Raw genomic sequence first — 21,390 nt, forward strand, 5'->3', positions numbered from 1 at the left:
AGGCAGATTGGTGAGGTCCAAACGACGTCCAATACAAAGGGGTATGCCCTGTTCGTGGACTCGCTCTTAAGATTTTTGGAATTCAAGAAAGGAGCACCGAATTCGAGTGGTAGAAATGACAGTTTTTTTTCATAAAATTATTTTTTTTTGGGTCCTTTTTGGTGCTGGGACCTGATAAGAACCGAGCCGGCTTTTGTATTACTAGATTACTTTTTCAAAACCACCCATGCGCCAAAGCTTTCCTATATGTACATAGCTCGGATTAGTTTTCAAAAAGACGTAAGAGCCAATGGTAAACAAAGCCTTTTTTGCCTCGGTATTCGGCCTACTTGCGAAAAACCAATTTCAAATTTGGTCTTTCAAGTGCACCAAACTATAAATAAATGAAATTTTATTACAATTTGGAGAAAACGAATATTAATGTCGGAGGTCACGGCGGCTCTTACGGCTTTTTGAAAACTAACCCGAGATAGTACCTTTCGAAAAAGTAAGAAATACATTGTTGAAAAAGTGGTCGAATGGAAGTATTGAATTTAAGTATAAAAAAATTAACATTTTAAGAACTTAGGAGTTAAAGAATTTAAAAATTTAAGAATTTAAGAGTTTAAGAATTTAAGAGTTTAAGATTATAAGAATTTAAGAATTTCAGATTTCAATAATATAATAACTTAATAATTTAGGAACTTAAGAGTTTAGTAATTGAAGAGTTTAAGAATTTAAGAAATCAGGAATTAAATAAAGAATTTAAAAATTTAAGAAACTCAGAATTTAAGAATTCATGTATTTAAGAAATTAAGAATTACAGAATTGAGGAATTTACGAATTTAAGTTTTGAGGAATTAAAGAATTTAAAAATTTAACAGTTTAAGAAATTATTTATTTCAGATTTTAAGAATTTTAGTAATTAAGAATTTAAGAATTACAACATTTTTGGAGGAATTTATGAATTTAAGTATTGAGGAATTGAAGAATTAAAAATGTAACAATTTGAAGAATTATATTTTTTTTAAAGAATTTCGGAATAAGGAATTAAATAATATAATAACTTAGGAACTTAAGAATTAAGGAATTTAAGAATTTAAGAGTTTAAGAATTTAAGAAATTAGGAATTAAATTAAGAATTAAAGAAACTCAGAATTTAGGAATTCATGTATTTAGGAAATAAAGAATTACAGAATTGAGGAATTTACGAACTTAAGTATTGATGAATTAAAAAATTTAAAAATTTAACAATTTAAGAAATTATTAATTTAAGATTTAAGAATTGAAAAATTGAAGATTTGAAGAATTTAAGAATTGAGGAATTTAAGAAATTAAGAATTCAAGAATTTAAAAATTTTAGAAATTAAGAATTTAAAAATTAATTAATATCACAGTTGTTGACGGAGGAGTGCTTCGATGAGCGGATTCGTTGACATCCCACAGGAAGTCCTGAATTTAATAATTTACGAATTAAGGAATTTAAGAATATGAGAATTCTAGATTAAATTTTCAAAAGGTCCTATCTGCATAGGAAACCCATGAGGGATAGGTTGTTTTGAAAATTTAATCTAGAATTCAAGAATTAAGAGAATTGAGTAAATTGAGAGTATCAGAATTGAGCAGTTTGAGAATCTCGGACTTAAATAATTTATGAATTTAAGAATTTAAGGGTGCACAGTAACGAAGGAAGTTGTTGTCTTCTTATTCCCAAATGGTCAAACTTACGGACCCAATCCTGCAATAACGGGCATGTAAAATTAATCAAACTTTGTTGTAAATTACTTTGTGGACAGTACTTTAGGGGATGAATAAAAAAATATTTCGATAGTACCCGTAGTTTTAAAGATACTAAAATATCTGTAAAAAAAAATCTGGGTGCAAAAGCTCTGGTTGATGTGCACCGTTAAGTATTTAAGAATTGAAGAATTGAAGAATTGTCATTCCGGTCCCAAGAAGTTTCCCAAAACCTTACTTTGGCTGTGATATCTTTCTTAAATCAAAACATTTCCCGTTTGTGTATGACACACTAGCGCGCACTTTTTCCGTTTATTTTTATTCGTTCCATTTAAACTTATTCGGCTTCATTTGCTCGAGCCTGCTGTCGCTAACTGCTATCTTTGAGCGTTTACAAATAATGACATAGCTGACTACACTTGTTTGATTACGGGTTACTTTCAACTGCACTTGCGCTCGGCATTTTCTTTTTTTTTTTTTTCATTGTTATAAATTGGTCTGCAAATTTAACGTAAAAAGGGGTAGAGTAAAGGATTTGGGAAAAGGGCAAAAAATATTCAATTTAAAAAATCTAAACCATCTGCTCAGCGTCTTTTCATGGCAGTTTAAATTGCGCACGTTCTTATCCTATTCACATTTTTTTTTTGATTTTAATACTAACACTAGCGGGATAAACCTAAGTCTGGGATTCAGTTGTTCGTTATTTTCAAACATTGAGATTATGAGTCGGGATGGTCGAGAAACATTTGCATTTTTCAGGGGTGTTTTTTCTGCGGGAATGACATTTATTTCCGTTTAATTTTATTATAATACTTGGGAAGAACGCGTTCGCTAGTACGACTTGTTTAATAAAAAATGATCATTTGAGAGGAGATGAAACATTGTCCCACTTGCGGGGTTGAACCAACAAAAAAAAAACGTTTAAAATTCAGTCTAGTTTGTCTAGTGAAAGGAACAGAAATCGTAAGTCCTAGCAGTGTGTGTTTTGTGTTTCGAAAGTCTTAGAATACACGTTACTTAAAATGCAATCGGTCTGGAATTTGAGTAAAGTGTTTTTTTTGTGAGTCCAATATGCCATTTTACAGTTTGCATATTTTTTTAAAAGTTTGTCTGTTTTGTTCTCTGTGAGTGTTGTTTAGTTGTTTGCTAATACTATGTTGATAGAATTTGAACGTAAACACTAGATATATGTATGTAATGTTACTTGTTGTTTTTTTAAGAGAACACAGCTTCTCCCGTCTGCTTTCACAGCTTCTCCTTCGTCGTTAATCCAGCAAATCTTCTCGTGAGAGGCTAGTACACATTTATAGGTGGAATCTAGTGGTTTTTGTAGTATTTTTCAGTCCTGTAAAGTAAACAACAGCAATTAGTTAATCTTCTAATCGAAAGTGAAACTGCCCTTGCCCACGTAAATGATCACAATCTTTCGGTCATGGGAGACTGCACAGACTGCGCGCGCTCTTGGTCGTTCTTAAGCAACGGCAGTTGGTGGCACCGTTTTTCAACCAGTCTCAAGCTTGATGAGAGGTTGTGTTTCCCCACACCAAGCGGTAGACTCATGTTGAGCAATGTGTGTGGTGGGCTTTTAATTTTATTTTGTTACCCTTTCTGCTGTGCTTTGATCGTAGTTGAGTGCAGTTTGCAATATGCAGGAGTTCTCAGTTATTTCAAAAGTTACGAAAAAAAAGAAAAACTTTTGACTGTTCAAAATTCACGAGAATGCCGAATGGCAGAAAAGGTCAAACAGCAGAAGAGGTTAATTGGCAGAATGTTAAATGGCAGAAATGATCAATGGGCAGAAATGTAATTCTGTAATTCTGTAATTTCGGAATACATTCGTCCGGCTTCAGCTGAAGATTCATGCTGTCCCATGTTGCATGTTCGAGTGTAGACCTACGGAAAACCTTGCCGCGAGGAGAGGTGTGTGAACCGGTACACGAGCCACAATCAATGGGCAGAAATGTAATAGGCAGAAAATCAAATGGTACAATGAGTCGGCCCGAAGGCCAAAATTTCATTCTCCACAATACAAAATGCCATAAAATGTCTAATTAAAGAATATCAAACGCCAGAATTTTTATATGCCAGAAAATGTCATCCACCAGAAAACAATTTTCCAGAAAATGTCAAACGGCAGAATGCGTCAAATGGCAGAAAAATTAAACGGCAGAAAAGTCGAAAAATCAATAGGCAGACAAAAAAAAACCTCGACCGAAAATGTAGCGGCAGTATCTCCAAAAAGGCAGAATAGTCTGATGGCAGAAAAATATTTGCGTGAAAAGATAAACAGCAGCAAAAATAATTGGCCAAGCAGTTAAATGGAAAAAAACAAAAAATCTGAAAAAAAATCGCAAAAAAGCATTTTTTTACTAGCTTAATAGTAAATATTAAATTGGTAGAAAGTCACATGGAATGGAAAAATGTCAGAAAAAGTGCTTTGTGAGAATTCCCAAAGGCAGCAAAAATTCAATCGGCAGAGAATTAAAAGGCAGAATGATAAAAAGACAGAAAATTGCTAAATTTGACATTCAATTGCGCATGACTTTACTCTACTACTCCGAATAATAACAACATTTTCCCAGCAGAGAAAAAAATTACACACGTCGGCATTTTACCTACCATTTTTTGTTGCTAATTCAAAACGGCAGAAAATATCAATCGACAGAAAATTATATGGCAGAATATCAACTGGCAGAATTCAAAAGGCAGACAAAAAATGTTCTGCCAAATAAATGTTCTGTTGTGCTATTAAATTGTTCTGCCTTTCAATTTCCTAAAAAAAAAGATTCATTCGACCGATTAAATTTTTCTGCCTTTTGAAATTTTGTCACATAATTCTGGCAAAAATTGACAGTTAATTTGCCAAAGCTTGTGATTTTTTCTGCCGAGCATAAGTTGTTGTATTTTTCGTGGCATATTTTCGTGCAGCTGAAACTGAAATGGTTCGAATTTTACTCCATTTGATTCGAAATGTATCAGTTCTACTTTCAAAAGCAATACTTTAGTTCAGGGGTGACCAAAGTATGGCCCGTCAACCGCCCGTTTTATGTTAACTTCTTTTAATTTTTTTATTGCACCGTTAAAAAAAACGAATGATTTATTAATACATTGATCCCCATTTTACGACACAAATATTTTGTTCAAAAATCATTATAATCAACTTAACGGGTGTTTGAAACATATTCTAACATTTTTCTCAATGAGGAGTTAAAATTCTTGCTCTCAACGATTTTGCTTTAGTTACATTTAATTCAAAGATAAAATTACGCCGTTGCATAAATTGTTCTGATTACATGTCACCATTTTCTATTATTTTAATCAACGAAAATGTTCAAAAAATTACAGAAATTTCAAAAAACTTCAACTTGTTTTTTTTAGTGTTTTAAATTAAAATAGCGTAATTTCATTTTTTTAAATAACCTATTTTATGAATTTGGCCCGCAAACTTATTTGAGCTTCAAATTTGGCCCGGCTTCCAAAAACTTTGAGCACCCCTGCTTTAGTTTAACTTATGAAACAACGCAATGTTTTACAATATTATAATGATTCAACCAAACGTGCGCTTCCCTAACACGGACGTGAACTTCAAGTACCTAGAATACAGGAAATTTTCTAGCAAACAAGTTTTTTTCAGAAATACAAATTAGTGATGGAGATTAAGCAAGCAGTGCTGTTTGGTACCTACCACATCAAAGTAGACTTTATTGATAAACCCATTTGAATAAACCATTGTCTTTTAACTTCTTTGAAATCATTCGCCTTTTTACTGAGCTCTGACAATAAGTAATTGTAATTGTACTTCGATTTAAAAAAAATTGAAGCTTCTAGGTGTTCAGTTAAATGATGGATGTCTGCCACAGTGACAGATCATCTGTCCTATATAAAGGCAGTAGATACGTCTACTAGGTTCGAGGGTTAGACAACGAATGAAAAGTTTTATTGCTGCACTCCAAGTCATAGCCTATTCTAATTAATAATTAATTCAACGGTTGCTTCGCCAACATCCCCCCTCAACCGTGAATTCCGAGAGCCTTCCGTGCTTCAACAAATTTCGAAACAGCTACCGGCTTCGTGAACACGTCCGCCTTCTGCGCCTCCGTTGCGACGTGCTCCAGCTTGATCAGCTTCTCCTCGACGTTCTCGCGCACAAAATGGTGCCGAATATCAATGTGCTTGCTTCGGGGCGAGTAGCCGATCTCCTTCTCCGCCAGGTGCACCGCGCTCATGTTGTCACAGTGGATCGTGACCGGTTGAGCGACACCAAACAGCTCCTTCAGCAGTCCGCGCCACCACAGTGCCTCTTGAGTAGCAGCTGAGACGGCCATGTACTCCGCTTCCATCGTCGACAGCGCCACCGTGGTTTGCTTCCTGCAGCTCCATGAGATCGAACCACCAGCCTCCATGTAGACGTAGCCAGTGATCGATCGACGGGTCTCGGGATCGTTTCCCCAGTCCGCATCGCTGTATCCGACGAAGCCCTGGTCTCCGTGCTTCGAGTAGGTCAGCTTCATCGTCTTGGTCCCCTTCAGGTACCGCAGCACTCGCTTGGCCGCAATCCAGTGTGCCTTCCCTGGGTTGCTGCTGAACTGGCTGACCGCGTTCACCGCGTAGCAGATATCTGGCCGGGTTGACAGCGCCAAATACTGCATCCCGCCTACCAGTTCACGGAATGGAACTTTCGCCATCTGCTCCCGTTCCTCGGCAGTGCTCGGGCACATCTCCTTGGTCAGCTTCTGAGTCGGATCAGCAGGCGTCGAGACGGCATTACACTCGGCCACGTTGAATCGCTGCAGCAACTCGTTGATATACTGCTCCTGGTCCAACATCACCTTGCCGTCGCCTCTGGTCACTCGCATGCCAAGAACTTTGCTCGCCATGCCCAAGTCTTTCATCCGGAATCGCGCCATCAGGTCCTTCTTCAGCTTGGTCACCCACTGCTGGTTGTTTGAGAACACCAACAAATCGTCCACGTAAACGGCAACGATAAGGACCGTGTTGCCCTCCAGCTTGAAGTAGACGCACGTGTCGTACGCCGAACGCTTCAGCCCAGTTCGCTTCAGCTCGGCATCCAGCTTCTGGTTCCATACCCGGCTGGCTTGTTTCAGACCGTACAGCGCCTTCCGCAGCTTGCAGACTTTCGTGGGGGCACCTGATTCCGCGAATCCTTCCGGCTGCTCCATGTAGATCTCCTCTTCTCCCAGGTCACCCTGCAGGAACGCCGTCACTGCATCCATCTGGTGCACCTTGAGATCCAACTTGGCAGCCAACGACATCAGGTATCGGACGGTAGCGTACCGGACTACAGGTGAAAACGTCTCACTGTAGTCGACGCCCTTGATCTGCGAATAGCCCTTGATCACCAAGCGGGCTTTGTAGCGCTCAACAGATCCATCCGAGTTCGTCTTGAGTTTGTAGACCCACTTGCAGCGTAGAGCTTTCCTCCCCTTCGGCAGATCGGTTAGTTCCCACGTCCGATTCTCCACCAGCGCTCCGAACTCCGCATCCATCGCACGTTTCCACTGGTCGCTGTCGTCTCGAGCAATCGCCTCACGGTACGTGTCAGGCTCGACCATCATCAGGGTGGAACGGTTCTGGTTGGGTTGGGAATCTTTTTCAGGAAGGGTACTGCACACATAATCTTTATACTTGCCTGGGGGCACGTGCTCCCTACCACTGCGCCTTACCAACACTTGTGGGTCCTCTGGTTGTGGAGGGAGCACCAACGGTTCTTCCTCCGCCTCAACCAGCGAATCGGCATCGCCTTCGACCGACTCGTAATCGCTGAAGTCCGACTCGTCTTCTTCGAGCTCAGCTTCCTCTTCAGCAGCTGGACCGACCTCGATCGGAATACTTGGCACGATCAGCTCCATTTCTTCATCTCCGACCGCAGGCTCCGTCAAAGCAACGTCGGTCCCGGTCGACTTCTCGTCCAGGAAGATGACGTCTCGGCTTGTCACGACGGACTTCGTCCTCTGGCTGTAGACCCTGTACGCCTTCGAGTTGTCGCTGTAGCCGACGAAAATGCAAGGTTCCGACTTCTTGTCCCACTTTCGTCGTCGCTCCTTCGGTACGTGCGCCATGCACTTGGTCCCGAACACGCGGAGATGCGACAGATCCGGTCGCTTGCCCGTGAACTTCTCCTCCGGTGTCACCGACAGTCCCTTCGCCGGTGATCGGTTGATCACGTGCGACGCAGTTGCCACTGCTTCCGCCCAAAATCTCTTGTCCAGGCCAGCGTCGAACAGCATGCTTCTCGCTCTCTCGACGTACGTACGGTTGCGTCTCTCAGCCAGACCGTTCTGTTCCGGATTGTACGGAACGGTTTTCTCGTGGTGGATACCAGACTTGCGCAGGAACTCTTCCATCTCGCGGTTCACGTACTCACGACCGTTGTCGGTACGAATCCGCTTGATCCGCTCACCTGTCTGGTTCTCCGCAAACGCTTTGAAGTTTTGAAATGCTTCCAGCACCTCAGTCTTCGACTTCAGAAAGCACACGACGGTCTTGCGGCTGGCATCGTCAATGAAGGTCAGAAAGTAGCGTCTGCCTCCGATCGACTCCGTCTCCATCGGGCCGCACAGGTCCGAGTGGACCAGTTCCAGGACTCGCTCCGCTCTCTGCCCTCGCGCGTTGAACGGTTGACGCTGGTGCTTGCCCTCGATGCACGGTACACACTGCAGCCCGTCCTTCACGTCGAACTGCGCGCCAGTCGTCATCTCTCGTAATCGCTTCATTCCGCTAGCAGAAAGATGTCCCATCCGGCGATGCCACAGCTCGAACTGGTCGTCTGCTTGCACCAGATTCGCACGAGATCGCTTGGTTTCGGTGAGCTTGTAGAGACCGTCCGTCTCTCGACCAATCGCTACCACCGTGTCACTCGCGTCCAGCACCGCACACGCGTCCTTCGTGAACTCCACACGAAAACCTTTCTGGCACACTTTACTTACAGAAAGCAGGTTAATCGCCAGGTCCGGAACGCACATCACGTCGGTCATCGTCAGGTCCCGGATTTCTCCATCACAGTCAGCTTCCAGCATGACGGAACCCTTTGCGACGACGGCGACCTCCGCGTTGTTGGCCACATTAATCTTGGCCGACACACTCGATGGGTTCTGCAGGATCGCTTCGTTCCGGCACATGTGGGTTGTCGCTCCGGAATCGATGATCCAGTCACCACCGGCTCCTGCCGGTGACTCCACCGCGTTGAACGCAGCAAAGAACGAAGTCGCGTTCCCCTTGTGGTTGCCAGACTTCTCCTTGCTCTTCGCGCTCGTCCCGTTCGTGCACTCCGACGCGTAGTGTCCCATCTTCTTGCAACGGAAACACTTGACGTCAGACTTCTCAACGGGTTTCTTGAACTTCTGCTGCCGCTGCTTGCTGTAGAAGGCGCCCTCGCTCTCGCTCGATCCAGCCTCGACCTTCACCTCCTGCATGATCGTGGCCTTCACCTTCTCCGCCGTCAGCTTGACCCCGGACGACTCCAGTCCGAGAATCATCGGCGCGTACTTCTTGGGCAGGCCTTTCAGCAGCAAACTCGACACCCAATCATCGTCGACCTTGAAGCCGACTTCCGCCAGCTGGTTACAGGTCACCATTATCTCGCTGACGTACTCCTGGGTCGACTGGCAGATGATCTCCTCCACCTTCTCAGCTCCCACCAACCGAATCCCGGTCAGTTTTCTCAGGAGACCGATCCTCCGGGTGGAACCGCTGTCCTCGAACGTGTTGCGTAAGATGTCCCAAGCTTCGCGCGCCGTTGCCGCATTCTGGACCATGCCGCGTAGGCCCCGGTCCATGCTGAGGCAGATAGTCGCCAGTGCTTGCTCCGAGGTATCCGCGTCCACTTCCGGTTCTCCTTCTACAGGATCCCGTACGGCGCGCCAGGTCCGTTCCTTGATCAGGACCATCTTCGTGGCAAACGCCCAGGAATTGTAGTTCTCCGAACCACGCAGCACCTCCTTCACCGGCAGCGAAACGGAACTTCCGGGTAGCCTTGGACCGCCAGGTTGAACCGCCGCCACGCCTCGTCCAGCGCCAGGAACTCGGACTTCTTCATCGGCCATCGTTTCGAGACAAACTTCTTCCAAATTCTTCAGTTAACTTCTTGAGTGAAAAATTTTCTTCTATCTGTTATTTTCTCCAAACAGCCGTTGCTACGGACTGTCTGGGCCCATAACCTAAAGGCAGTAGATACGTCTACTAGGTTCGAGGGTTAGACAACGAATGAAAAGTTTTATTGCTGCACTCCAAGTCATAGCCTATTCTAATTAATAATTAATTCAACGGTTGCTTCGCCAACACTATAATTAGGGCGAAGGACTTCCTGGTAGGTAATATTTAACAAATTAAAGTCATAATATTCATGTAGTAGATAGCTTTACAATAGGATTCGAAGCTATGGCGGCTCAAGATGTCGATCTGTTTCTGGCCAGACAATATACCGGATTTTGTGTGCCGTCCAGACAGCAGAAACTGAAGCGGAATTGTCTGCAATCCGCATTGTCGGTGCTGGAAATCGATAACGCGGGGTCACTCTAATCCGATTTTGGTTTAGCCAGAAGGAGGGAGTATTCAAGTTCGGGCGAAAATAGCAATTAAGTGAATGACCATAGTACAGTCTGTCAAAACAACGGAGAACGATCAGTTATTTGAAGATGCAAACCTGGTGATAATCTGAAACGACTTGCATGAACTCAAAGGCAACCAAAAAATAAAATAAAAATAAATCATGTCTGGATTCGTGAAATCATTCTAGATACTTGGAATTCACGTCGGTGTTAGGGAAGCGCATATTTGTTTGGAATTTCAATGCTATTTGATGTAAGAGAAAGAAGAAAGAATTGTGAACCTTATTTTTCCGATTGGAACTTAACTTTGAATATGAACGTAGTAAGAACCCCTGCACTGCAATGGCAACGCAACCCTGTCAACACAGCAAAAACCGGCAAACTATTTCAGATCGTAATCTCACACTCACCATTCAACCGCGGTCGGACGCTGCGCGCTCACACACCCGCGCATTTCTTCACCTCCTTCCCCGTCGCTTTAAACCGCCCGTCCGCCGCCGCCACCGCCCCATCCGCCGCCCACCACGTACGCTCACGACGACCAGCGGCTCTTCTGCAGGTCGATCTGTCCCTCCAGCGTCTTGGCCAGGTAGATCACAAACAGCTGGCTGAGCGCCGCCCCGAGGGCGATCCCCGCAATCAGATACAGGTTCCGTTCGGCCCAGACGCGCACAATCTCGATGCAACCGCTCGTCCAGATCTTCTTGCTGGCCGCCGCCACCGACTGCTGCTGGATGTGGTAGCCGCACATGATGTTCACGAGCCCGGACGAGATGTCCGTCGCGTTGATGCAGCAACTGTACGGCACGCCGCACCGCTCCACGCTCGGCGAGGTGCAGTTGAAGTACTCGTTCTTGCCCCAGTCCAGGTAGCCGTCGTTGCTCAGCCCGCAGCAGTGGAACTCCTGGAGGTGGACAGGAGAAAAATCGGATTGAGCATGGTTGAAACAAATTATTTTGCTGAAACTTTGCTATTATGGTCAATTTTAATCTAAAGCAAGTTGTTGAACCGAGTTGTTGCAAATCGTACCATCCGTGTCAATACCCGGTCTTCGCACAACACTATCAAAGCAGATGTTGAATAGCGCATTGACTAGGGGCCATCCATAAAACACGTGGACACTTTAGGGAACTTGTTTAGGTCATTCTTTTGCTATTTCACTAGTAAAGTAGGGGAATTTCTCGTTTTTTTTGGCAGGTTAAGCACTCACTCATAACTTCATTCAATTTGCATTCAATTTGCTTATTTTGTAAAAACTGTTGATAGAAACTTGCTTGCAAAATCAGCCTTCGTCATGCATACGGAACTAGTTTAACGAATCTTTACTAAATTTTGAGCCGATTGGTCGAAGCAATATTAAGATATCGTGGCATCCGTGTTTTGAAACTCGTCAGTTGTGTGCTATCTTGTGACAACGACCATTTAGTACTTTTCGAGAAAATCGATTTTTAAAGTTTGTTAGTAAATAATTTCAAAACTATGAATGATAGAGCCACACTTTTTGAAGCAATCGGTTCGTATACTATCGCTTAACAAACGCTCCAAGTTTCAACTAATTTAGTTACACCAGTTAAAAGATACAGTAAATAATGTAACCAAAAATCTGAAAAGCACGTGTCACAAGTGTGTTTTGAAAGTAAAATTGTACTACGTGTCACAAGTGTGCACAGAATTCCCATACAAACTAAAATAGGCTTAAATCAATAGTTTAACCGACTTAATCAGTATATTTTCAAAAACAAAAGGTTGCATTGTCTTTAGAAAGTATGTGTGTACATAAATTTGTGAAAAACAAGTAAAATTTTCCACATTTTCCAACAACATGTATGACGTGTCACAAGTGTGCACGATCATTTTGATGATAATTTGGTCTATGTCACAAGTGTGTTTTGCGATATCCGGGAAACGGAAGCGAGTTACCAAAATCGGGTTAAAGCATCTTGTAGTGTTTGTTAAGTATAGCAAAACGTCATCATTAACTCATTTTCGACCAAAAATGGTCTATATCACAAGATAGCACACAGCTGACGAACTGCTAACTTCAAAGTGACATTTGAGAAGGGCATAAGTGTTTCAAATATTGTTGTATTTCATAATTTAAATACAGTAGTTGTTCGGTAACTGGGCTGAGAACGTAGCCCAGTCACCGAATGCTGTTCGCTAACTGGGCTGAACGAAAAATAACGAGGGGACTACCGATGCATAATATTTTTTGATGAAATATAAAAATAAAAGTTACTCAAATCTATTTACAATGATTACTTTTCACATTTCTTTAATTGTGACTTGAAATTACATAAATGTTTAAAAAAAAGTTTTTTTTTATTTGTTGAACATGATTTTTGCATCCATTAACCCCTCGGTGATTTCGGTTTGTTGTGGTTTTTTTGACGTTTGTCTGCTTTTTAACTGGAATACGGCCCAGTTATCGAGCACCCAGTAAAACAACGCCCAGTTACCGAACAACTACTGTATTGCTGTATCTCGAAGCCGTCGCATTTGTGTGTGGTCCGAGGTCATTGGGCATTGTCTGGCCCCGCTTAAACATAGAACAAGAACCAGACGGGTCCTCGATCTATCTCTAAACTTCCAATCCCATCAGGCAAAACCGGGATCAGCGCGTATATTATATAGTTTTCTAAATAAAAAAATAAAATTCATGATTTCAAAAAAAACTTTCTCAAGTTCTCCAATTGGTCTTGAAACCGTTTCGTATGCATTGGATTTGAAAAATCACGAAGTTTGACACGCATCTTGCCCTTTTTACTGGACCAAAGTGGCAAATTCTACCCCCGGGCGCCTGGAACCAGTCTAAGTAGGTCAGAATTGATTGTTTTACTAGTTGGACACTACTAGGCTGATCTGTTTGAAATGCAACATGCCATAATTACTGGACCTTCCTGGTAAATCTTCCACCGGGGTCCCGGAACATGATTCCTGTGGCCAATTCTGTACTGTCGCCTCTTGGGGGAAGTGTATACGTCATATCTTGTCAAGAGAAACATTTTTGTTGATATTGAGCAACAGGGGATTTTTTGAAAATCGTCGGAATAAAAGTTCCGGTTGAAATCCGGCCATATCTCGGTTCCCCGTGGTCCACCCAGGATGAAACCCCCTCCAATCGATTCCCAGGACTTATTTACATAAGAAAACACTTGGCAGGACTTGGGCAACCAGCCGCGTTCCGAGATGTGGACGTAATCGTTTCTTCCCGATTTTATCCCACTGTGCACTGATTTCCTGGATATTGGGTGCGATAAGACTCCGTCATGCACAACACGGCAAACGAAAGCCGTACTGCGCCTTGATGAGGTTGATGATCCTCTCTGGAGCACCCTTTTAAAAGGCACACCAAAAAAATCGCTACAGTTTTGCCAGATTGATTTTTGAAAACTTTTGCTCTTCTACACATTATCACAAATTGAAAAACGAATCTTTTGCTCCTTGAACTGAAAGGTTTGGTTGAAATTTGAGTTTTTGCCAGCCATTTCTTTTCGTGACGGACAACGAAAGGAGCAGATTTATGAAAAAACTCCTCTCCCATTTAATGGCTTGCAGACCTTATTTGGTCAATATTTTTGGCATTTCAGATAAGAGAACGCATTTAAAGCACATTGCAATTATTGGATCATAATTGAAATGAAATCTTTCAAATAAAAAATCACATTGAAAATTGAAAAAAGTGACATTTTGGTGTAGCTTCGCTAAGAATCGGTCATTTATTAACCTGCTTAAAATCAAAGACATCAGAGACACATTTATAAGCAATTTCCACCATGCCAAATATAATTTGACAGCAAACTGTGGTAGTGCAGGCCAAGTTAGCGCCTCGCTGGTATTTTGTTAGATTCTATCCTCTCTGAACATATTCGCTTGTGACTCGGGTCGACGGACGTATTTTTCTGATTTTCAAGATTTTTTAAATATTTGAGCCATAGAGAAGTACACTCAACCCCCGGTGATTGGTCACTTTTTCGTTTGACACTTTTTTAGTTTGTACCCCGTTGGTTGGTCAAAGTCAAACTAAAAAGTGACGATTTGTCACTTTTTACACGGCGCTCACGCACACTATCAAAAGAAACGTTTGGTAGTTTGTGTGAACTCCGTGTGTAAAAGGGGTGTCAAATTAAAAAGTTTGACAACAGTTGGTGTCAAACCATCGGGTCAAAAATGTTGCCGCTGAGTAAATTCTTGAAAAATAGTGATTTTTGGCAAAAATCAAAATTTCATACAGAACATTTTTTGACCTTATTTTCTTGTGTAAATTTGAATTTGCAATCAAAAAGAATTTTCCAGATTTTACGGTAAAGTATCTCGTTTTCGAGATAAAGCCACCGAGATTTCAGCGAAATATTTGCAGTTATTAGATTTTTTAAAAATGGTGAGTTCAGTTGAAATCTCGATTAAATTTTCAAAAGGCCCTATCTGCATAGGAAACCCATGAGGGATAGGTTGTTTTGAAAATTTAATCTAGAAATTTGCTTTAAAATTGTCTAAGACACATTGAAGATTGGACCTCTAGTTTTCGTGAGATTTTCCGATCTTTTCGAAAACAATCTTTTTAAAAAAAATTAAACAAGACTAATTTTCCAAGTGGATTAAACATTCAATATTAAACCCTTAAGAAATGTTCAAGACTAAGATTTTTTAAATATTTTCCAGGAGTACATATTTTTTATTGCTATATATATTGCTGGGACCGTGGTGTAAGGGTAAGCGTGATTGCCTTCCACCCAGTCGGCCTGGGTTCGATCCCAGACGGTCCCGGTGGCATTTTTCGAGACGAGATTTGTCTGATCACGCCTTCCGTCGGACGGGAAGTAAATGTTGGCCCCGGACTAACCTAAAAAGGTTAGGTCGTTAGCTCAGTCCAGGTGTCGGAGTCGTCTCCCTGGGTCCTGTCTCGGTGGAGTCGCTGGTAGGCAGTTGGACTAACAATCCAAAGGTCGTCAGTTCGAATCCCGGGGTGGATGGAAGCTAAGGTGTAAAAAGAGGTTTGCGATTGCCTCAACAATCAAGCCTTCGGACACCTAGTTTCGAGTAGGAATCTCGCAATCGAGAACGCCAAGGCAATTTGATTTGACATATTTTTAACAAAATAATGATTTCACACCAGGGTTGCCAGGTCAAAATTTGAAAAATCTGACAAAGTATCTGGTTTTCCCAGATTTATCTGGCAACCCTGCTTCACACACTGAAACCAATGAAACTCAAGATTAATTATGTTTTATGGTCTGATAACATTTTGTGTGAAAATATTGGTTAAATTCCGGTGTTCCACAATTGTGGGTCAACAATATCCCACAATTTGCTGGTCTATAGGCCCCCAAAACCAAAGCTAAAAACTCGATTCGCCACCTACATTCGAGTAGGAGAACTTTGGTGCAAGGTTACGTTTACGTTTTTGCGCGATAAGTGCAAAGGGGAGTGAAAACTATTTTAAGGTTTTTTAAAGAAAATTGATCTTTTGGAATAAAATAAAGTTAACAGGAGGTAAGAAATAAAAAGTTCTATCGATAGAGGATTTGCAGCAAAGCTAAAAGACACATGTCGCCACCTATGAACAAATAGCGTAAACCTATGATTTTTTGAAAAAATGTGTTTTTTCCTTCATAATCAACATTTTTATAAAACTTATGCAGGATTCGGTTGAGAAAAATTATTTCCAACAATTTGGTGTATAACTTTCCAATATTTGTTTGATTTTTCTATGAGAAAACTGTATATTTAGAAAAAGATAGTAATTTGGACTATTTGGTAAGAAAGTCTGTCAAAAATCAATGAAAATTGTTGGATATACGTTACCACATCTGTTATCAACTATATAACTGTTTATTTCATTTATATATACGGGGAAACTCATTTTTTCGTGTTCCAAAACATGTTTTTTAAAGAAAAAGTTCACAAATTTTTGCGCGCCCAAAAATTGATGTTCATTATTTTAAAGCAAAAAATTTTTCTCGTCTTTTGCAACCAGTTTCATTAAGATTGATGCAGGGAATCATGAGAAATAAGCGATTTTGTTCTTCAATTCAGCAGAAAGAAATACGATTTTTGGCAAGTAACCTCATTTTGGCGCCACCTACATTTGAAACACAGTCGCGCTGCAAAAGCTCAATTGACTTTTAGATTTTTTTGCTAAGTTGCCTTTTTCATTGAAAATTCTGAGATCCGGATTGAAAACGCGAGAATGAGGTTAGATTGCTAATTTTGAAAATCATTCCAATTAACATTTTTCAAGCAGAGCGTTGCTTTTATGGTAGAAGTGACTTTAAAAAATATTTATAAACTTTAATAATCTTCATTCTCAATTGATTAATTAGGTTTTGGTTGATTAAAACTTTTCCTTATTTTGAATCAGATAATGAACAGGTTAAATCGGACATCACAAGAATATTTCCGTTTATAACAATTATGCTACTTACTTCTTACCTGAAAATGGCATAATTTGCTATTAATGTCGATTTTATGATGAAATAAAACAATTTCAAATTTCAAGCCAATTTAATCGCTGTTGGTTATAATGAAAACATCACCCCAAGTTTCAGCGCCCTCTAGTGGGGGGTAATTTTGACGTTTGATTGCCTATATAAAATAGTCTTGAAATGAAGTTTTTGAATAAAAAGTAGTACTTTTACTAGAGAAATAGCAAGAGAATGTCCAAATGGTCCTGAAAATAGTAGGGTCGACAGAAAAGATGCATTTTCAAAAAAAGTGTTCCGAGTTTGGGACTGTAGTGACTCTGAATTCAATCCTCTAAACCAGTACTAAAGAAACACTTCTGGGGAATGATTCATTTTAAGAGCGAGTCCACGAGCAAAGCATACCCATCTCGCATCGACCTCACCAATCTGCCTGAAATTTTCAGGGGTTGTTTGTACATATAAAACTAGCATCTGGCCAAAATATGAGCACTCTGGGTCAACGGGAAGTGGGGCAAATCGGGACACAAAGTTTGAAGGTTCAAAAACGTCAAAATTTTTAAAATGGCTATAACTTAGGCAAAATCCAATTTAAATTTAAAACTCAAAATGCATCTGAAAAAGCTTAAAAAAGGCAACCAAATGCAGGGAGAAGCATTCCAATTGGTTAAATCTAAAGGGAGTTATTGGCATTTTAGTGAAAAAATAGCATAATTTTCAAACTCAAATAAAAAAGTGTTCCATCCAGATATCAACTCGGTTCGACCTGCAGCTTATAGGGGACATCTGGGACTACCATCTGAGACTGAGAACGCTTTGGGTAAGGCAGTTTAACATATTAAATAGACACTTTTACTTTTAGTGAATTTTTTGGTTGTCAATTTTTGCTCGGGAAACCCCTTAGATCCCATTTTCTGGTGATAATATTATCATATTCGTGTTCCTGAGTCAATTTCACAATAGAAACATGCACAAAAATGTTTATTTTTATCCATTTCAACCCTTTAAAAAATGAAAGTTAAACAAAATTAAGAAGCTGCTTTTTTTCTGGCGTCATCTAGTATCCTTGGAAACGAACCTGATTTTCAATAAATGAGAATCGAAGATTTTTTTTAACTTTCATTTTTTAAAGGGTTAAAATGGATGAAAATAAACATTTTTATGCATGTTTCTAAGGTTAAGGTTAATGTTAACATTCCATAGGTCGCCTCCCTAAGGTGTCGTGATAAGGTCCAGTTTGTGACGATACACTACCTTCCCTTTACTAAGCAATCGATTCCAGAAGGGAAAAGATCACCAGTTGTGTTGGTCCGAGCCGGGATTTGAACCCCGATCTACCGCTTACGAGGCGGAAGCGTTACCACTGGGCTACGTGGCTCGGTCAGAATAGATTAAGCTCCGGTGGAAATGACACTTCTTTCCGAGTGCTTCAACCGCCTCAATGCGATCTTCGAGATGATTTGCTTCGGCGGATCTCGACCGTAACAGGCGTCCTCAACGTCATCCTCCTCTTTTTCTGCTTTTTAGAATTTCAAATTAAAAAGTTAGAATTTGAAGATCTGAAATTAAAAAAAAAACTGGAATTGGGTCCTAAAATTAGGGCTGAATTTGAGATATTATTGTTCACAACGATAAAGCTTATTTTTCGGAGCACAATGACTCTTCTTACGACGGATTAGAAATGGATTTTTAATCCTATTTTAAAAAAATACTTCGCGGCTCTTCTTCACAGAAAAAGACCTACTTAACTGTTTTTTCTTCCATCTATTGTGAAATTGTCTCAGGAACACGAATATGATAAAATTATCACCAGAAAATGGGATCTAAGGGGTTTCCCGAGCAAAAATTGACAACCAAAAAATTCACTAAAAGTAAAAGTGTCTATTTAATATGTTAAACTGCCTTACCCAAAGCGTTCTCAGTCTCAGATGGTAGTCTCAGATGGTAGTCCCAGATGTCCCCTATAAGCTGCAGGTCGAACCGAGTTGATATCTGGATGGAACACTTTTTTATTTGAGTTTGAAAATTATGCTATTTTTTCACTAAAATGCCAATAACTCCCTTTAGATTTAACCAATTGGGATGCTTCTTCCTGCATTTTGTTGCATTTTGTAAGCCCTTTCAGATGCATTTTGAGTTTTAAATTTAAATTGGATTTTGCCTAAGTTATAGCCATTTTAAAATTTTTGACGTTTTTGAACTTTCAAACTTTGTGTCCCGATTTGCCCCACTTCCCGTTGACCTAGAGTGCTCATATTTTGGCCAGATGCTAGTTTTATATGTACAAACAACCCCTAAAAATTTCAGGCAGATTGGTGAGGTCCAAACGACGTCCCATACAAAGGGGTATGCCCTGTTCGTGGACTCGCTCTTAAGTAATGGTTTTCTGCGGAACGTGACACAACGTAAGACTCAGATCTCAGAGGCACGATACTGATGTCGCTGAATGTGTTATCAATGTAATGCCATAATGCTCAGAGATAGCGCCGTTCGAGTGGTGCAAATATCCACAAACTGCTTCAAGACCTCTTACCTGCTGCGCAAAGTCGATCAAATTCTGCAGATCCGGATCGTCGCGGTACGTCGTGATGATCTTATCGGTGAACGATTCCTCCAGCACGATGTTCATCTTGTGCGGAAACACAAACCCAACGATGGCGACCGCCATCTCGCACAGGAAGAACATCAGCAGACACAGCGAGTAGAACTTGAGCAGGCAGGTGTTCTCCCGCAGGGCACCCAAACATCCGGCAAACGAAACCACAAACACGATTCCACCGGCGATGATCATCACGAGCGAGATGTTCAGCACGATGTCGTAGAACGTTTCCAGCTTGATCAGACCGGTCGCTTGCCATTTGTCCACGAACGCGTAGAACCCGATTCCGATGAGCAGCCCGCCAAACAGCCAGAAGATAAAGTTCAGCAGGAAGATCATGTACTTTACGCACGAACTCACGTACGTGAAGTTGTGCGTCGGATTGCGATACGCAGGCATCCTGCTGCTGTCCGTCTGACCTCCGGAACCGTCGTCGTCGTCGTGATGGAATCTAGCTTTTGCAACGCGTCAAGGCCTACTGCTCCTCGCCCTCCTCCGCAACTCGCCGTGGGTCGACGACGTCTTGGCTCACTCTGATCAGGCTCCACGATCAGCAACAAAAAACAAGCAAGCTGCGAAGCAGAAAACGCACCAAAATCAAAACTTCTTTGTTTACGCCATCACACACAGCAAGCCACAAACTCGCAGAGCAAACTAGTCATCAATCCAATGTGAACTGGGATGACTCTTACCGTGGAAGGTGGCGGGCGGGGAGGAAACAGAAGAGAAGAGGAAAATTGTTGGCAACTTTTGACGACTCTGGAAAATCTAAAAAACACAATTTCCACGCAATCCGGAAGCTGCCCCGCGACGGTGACGGCAGTCCTTGAACCGATTACGACACGAACTAGCGCGCGCCGTCGGCTATTTGGAGGGCTGACACTTTCTAAAAACACTAAACTAACTTTTTTCTCTGCGTCCTCCGAAGTCGACTTTTGCGGGGTTGAAAAAATCAGCTCTTCTCGCAGCTTGCTGGCGTTTCGGAAAGCTGCTGTGCTGTGGGCGATGTTGAGAGCTGATGGCTGGTAGCAGGGATGGGAAAATGTTTGAGAGATTTTGAGGTTTGACAGAAATGAAAATCGTGCGATGTTTATTTGCTACACGCTTCGCAGAAAATACAGATGTTTAGCTAAAGTTTGAGCAGATGCACGCTCAAACATTGTCCTATTTATTGGGTTATTTTCACTCAGATTTAGGTTTTACACAGCAGATTCACTAATTTTAGTAGCACTGCATAAAGCTTTCTAAGCCCACACTCAAAATCAGAAGTACCCCTCAAAAAAGAATTCTATCTACCCTTTATCTGTCAACACAAGGAAAACAAACCATTTTTGAGGGTTACTTCCTCCCTTTTTTCAAGTTTACCGGTTGTAACCTTTTGCAAAAGGGCAACGATGGGTAAACTTGAAAAAAAAAGGGTTGAAGTAACCCTCAAAAATGGTTTGTTTTCCTTGTGTTGACAGATAAATCCTTTTTGATAATTGTGGAGTTTTTGTTAAGGTCCTATAAACACATCCAGAGTTTTTTTTGAAAAGGACCAGTAAACTATTGTCTTTTATATGTTTATAGGACCTAATAAAAAAAACTCTAGATATAAACACAATAGCTTTCAAAAAAAAAAAAACTTTAATTGAACTCAAAAATGACGGACTGCTTGTCACAGTGTCGCGATGCAAACAAAGATCGAGCTCGAGCTGTCACTGTCCCTGTGAAATATGTTATTGCGCGTATTGCCCAAAAAGATACGCGGCATAGCAGTATTGGAACGACGCGCCTGACGCGCGTTTTATTTTTGCTGAACTTCTTCTTCGAATCGCTTGGAATGTTGCCAGGTATATTTTTTATTGCACTAAAAGTGCTGAAAATCGCTGGCAACAATGTCTACGGTACATTCTGAATGCCGCGTGGCGTGAACCTTTGGAAGAAACGGACAGCAACTTTCATTGGGCAGCAGTCCTTAAAAAACCAGCTATACACACAAACGAAAAAAAAAATCTTTTGGGTTAAAAAAATCATTCGTTGAATTTCGGATTTTTAGAATTTTAGAATTTTAGAATTTTAGAATTTTAGAATTTTAGAATTTTAG

General features: G+C 41.2%; 1 protein-coding gene across 1 annotated transcript; it reads right to left on the bottom strand.

Moving 5' to 3' along the window:
• Positions 1 to 2,027: 2,027 nt before the first annotated feature.
• On the bottom strand, positions 2,028 to 20,256 carry LOC120424397 (tetraspanin-33-like). The gene is made up of 4 exons (XM_039588495.2): positions 19,997 to 20,256; positions 19,239 to 19,876; positions 10,694 to 11,187; positions 2,028 to 3,061 (listed from the first exon to the last, which is right to left on the bottom strand). Exons 2-3 carry the CDS (start codon positions 19,701 to 19,703, stop codon positions 10,816 to 10,818), a joined length of 837 nt encoding a protein of 278 aa, XP_039444429.1. The 5' UTR covers positions 19,704 to 19,876; positions 19,997 to 20,256; the 3' UTR covers positions 2,028 to 3,061; positions 10,694 to 10,815.
• Positions 20,257 to 21,390: the final 1,134 nt, after the last annotated feature.

The sequence above is a fragment of the Culex pipiens genome, chromosome 3 (assembly GCF_016801865.2).
Source record: "Culex pipiens pallens isolate TS chromosome 3, TS_CPP_V2, whole genome shotgun sequence".
NCBI classification, from domain to species: Eukaryota; Metazoa; Arthropoda; class Insecta; order Diptera; family Culicidae; genus Culex; species Culex pipiens.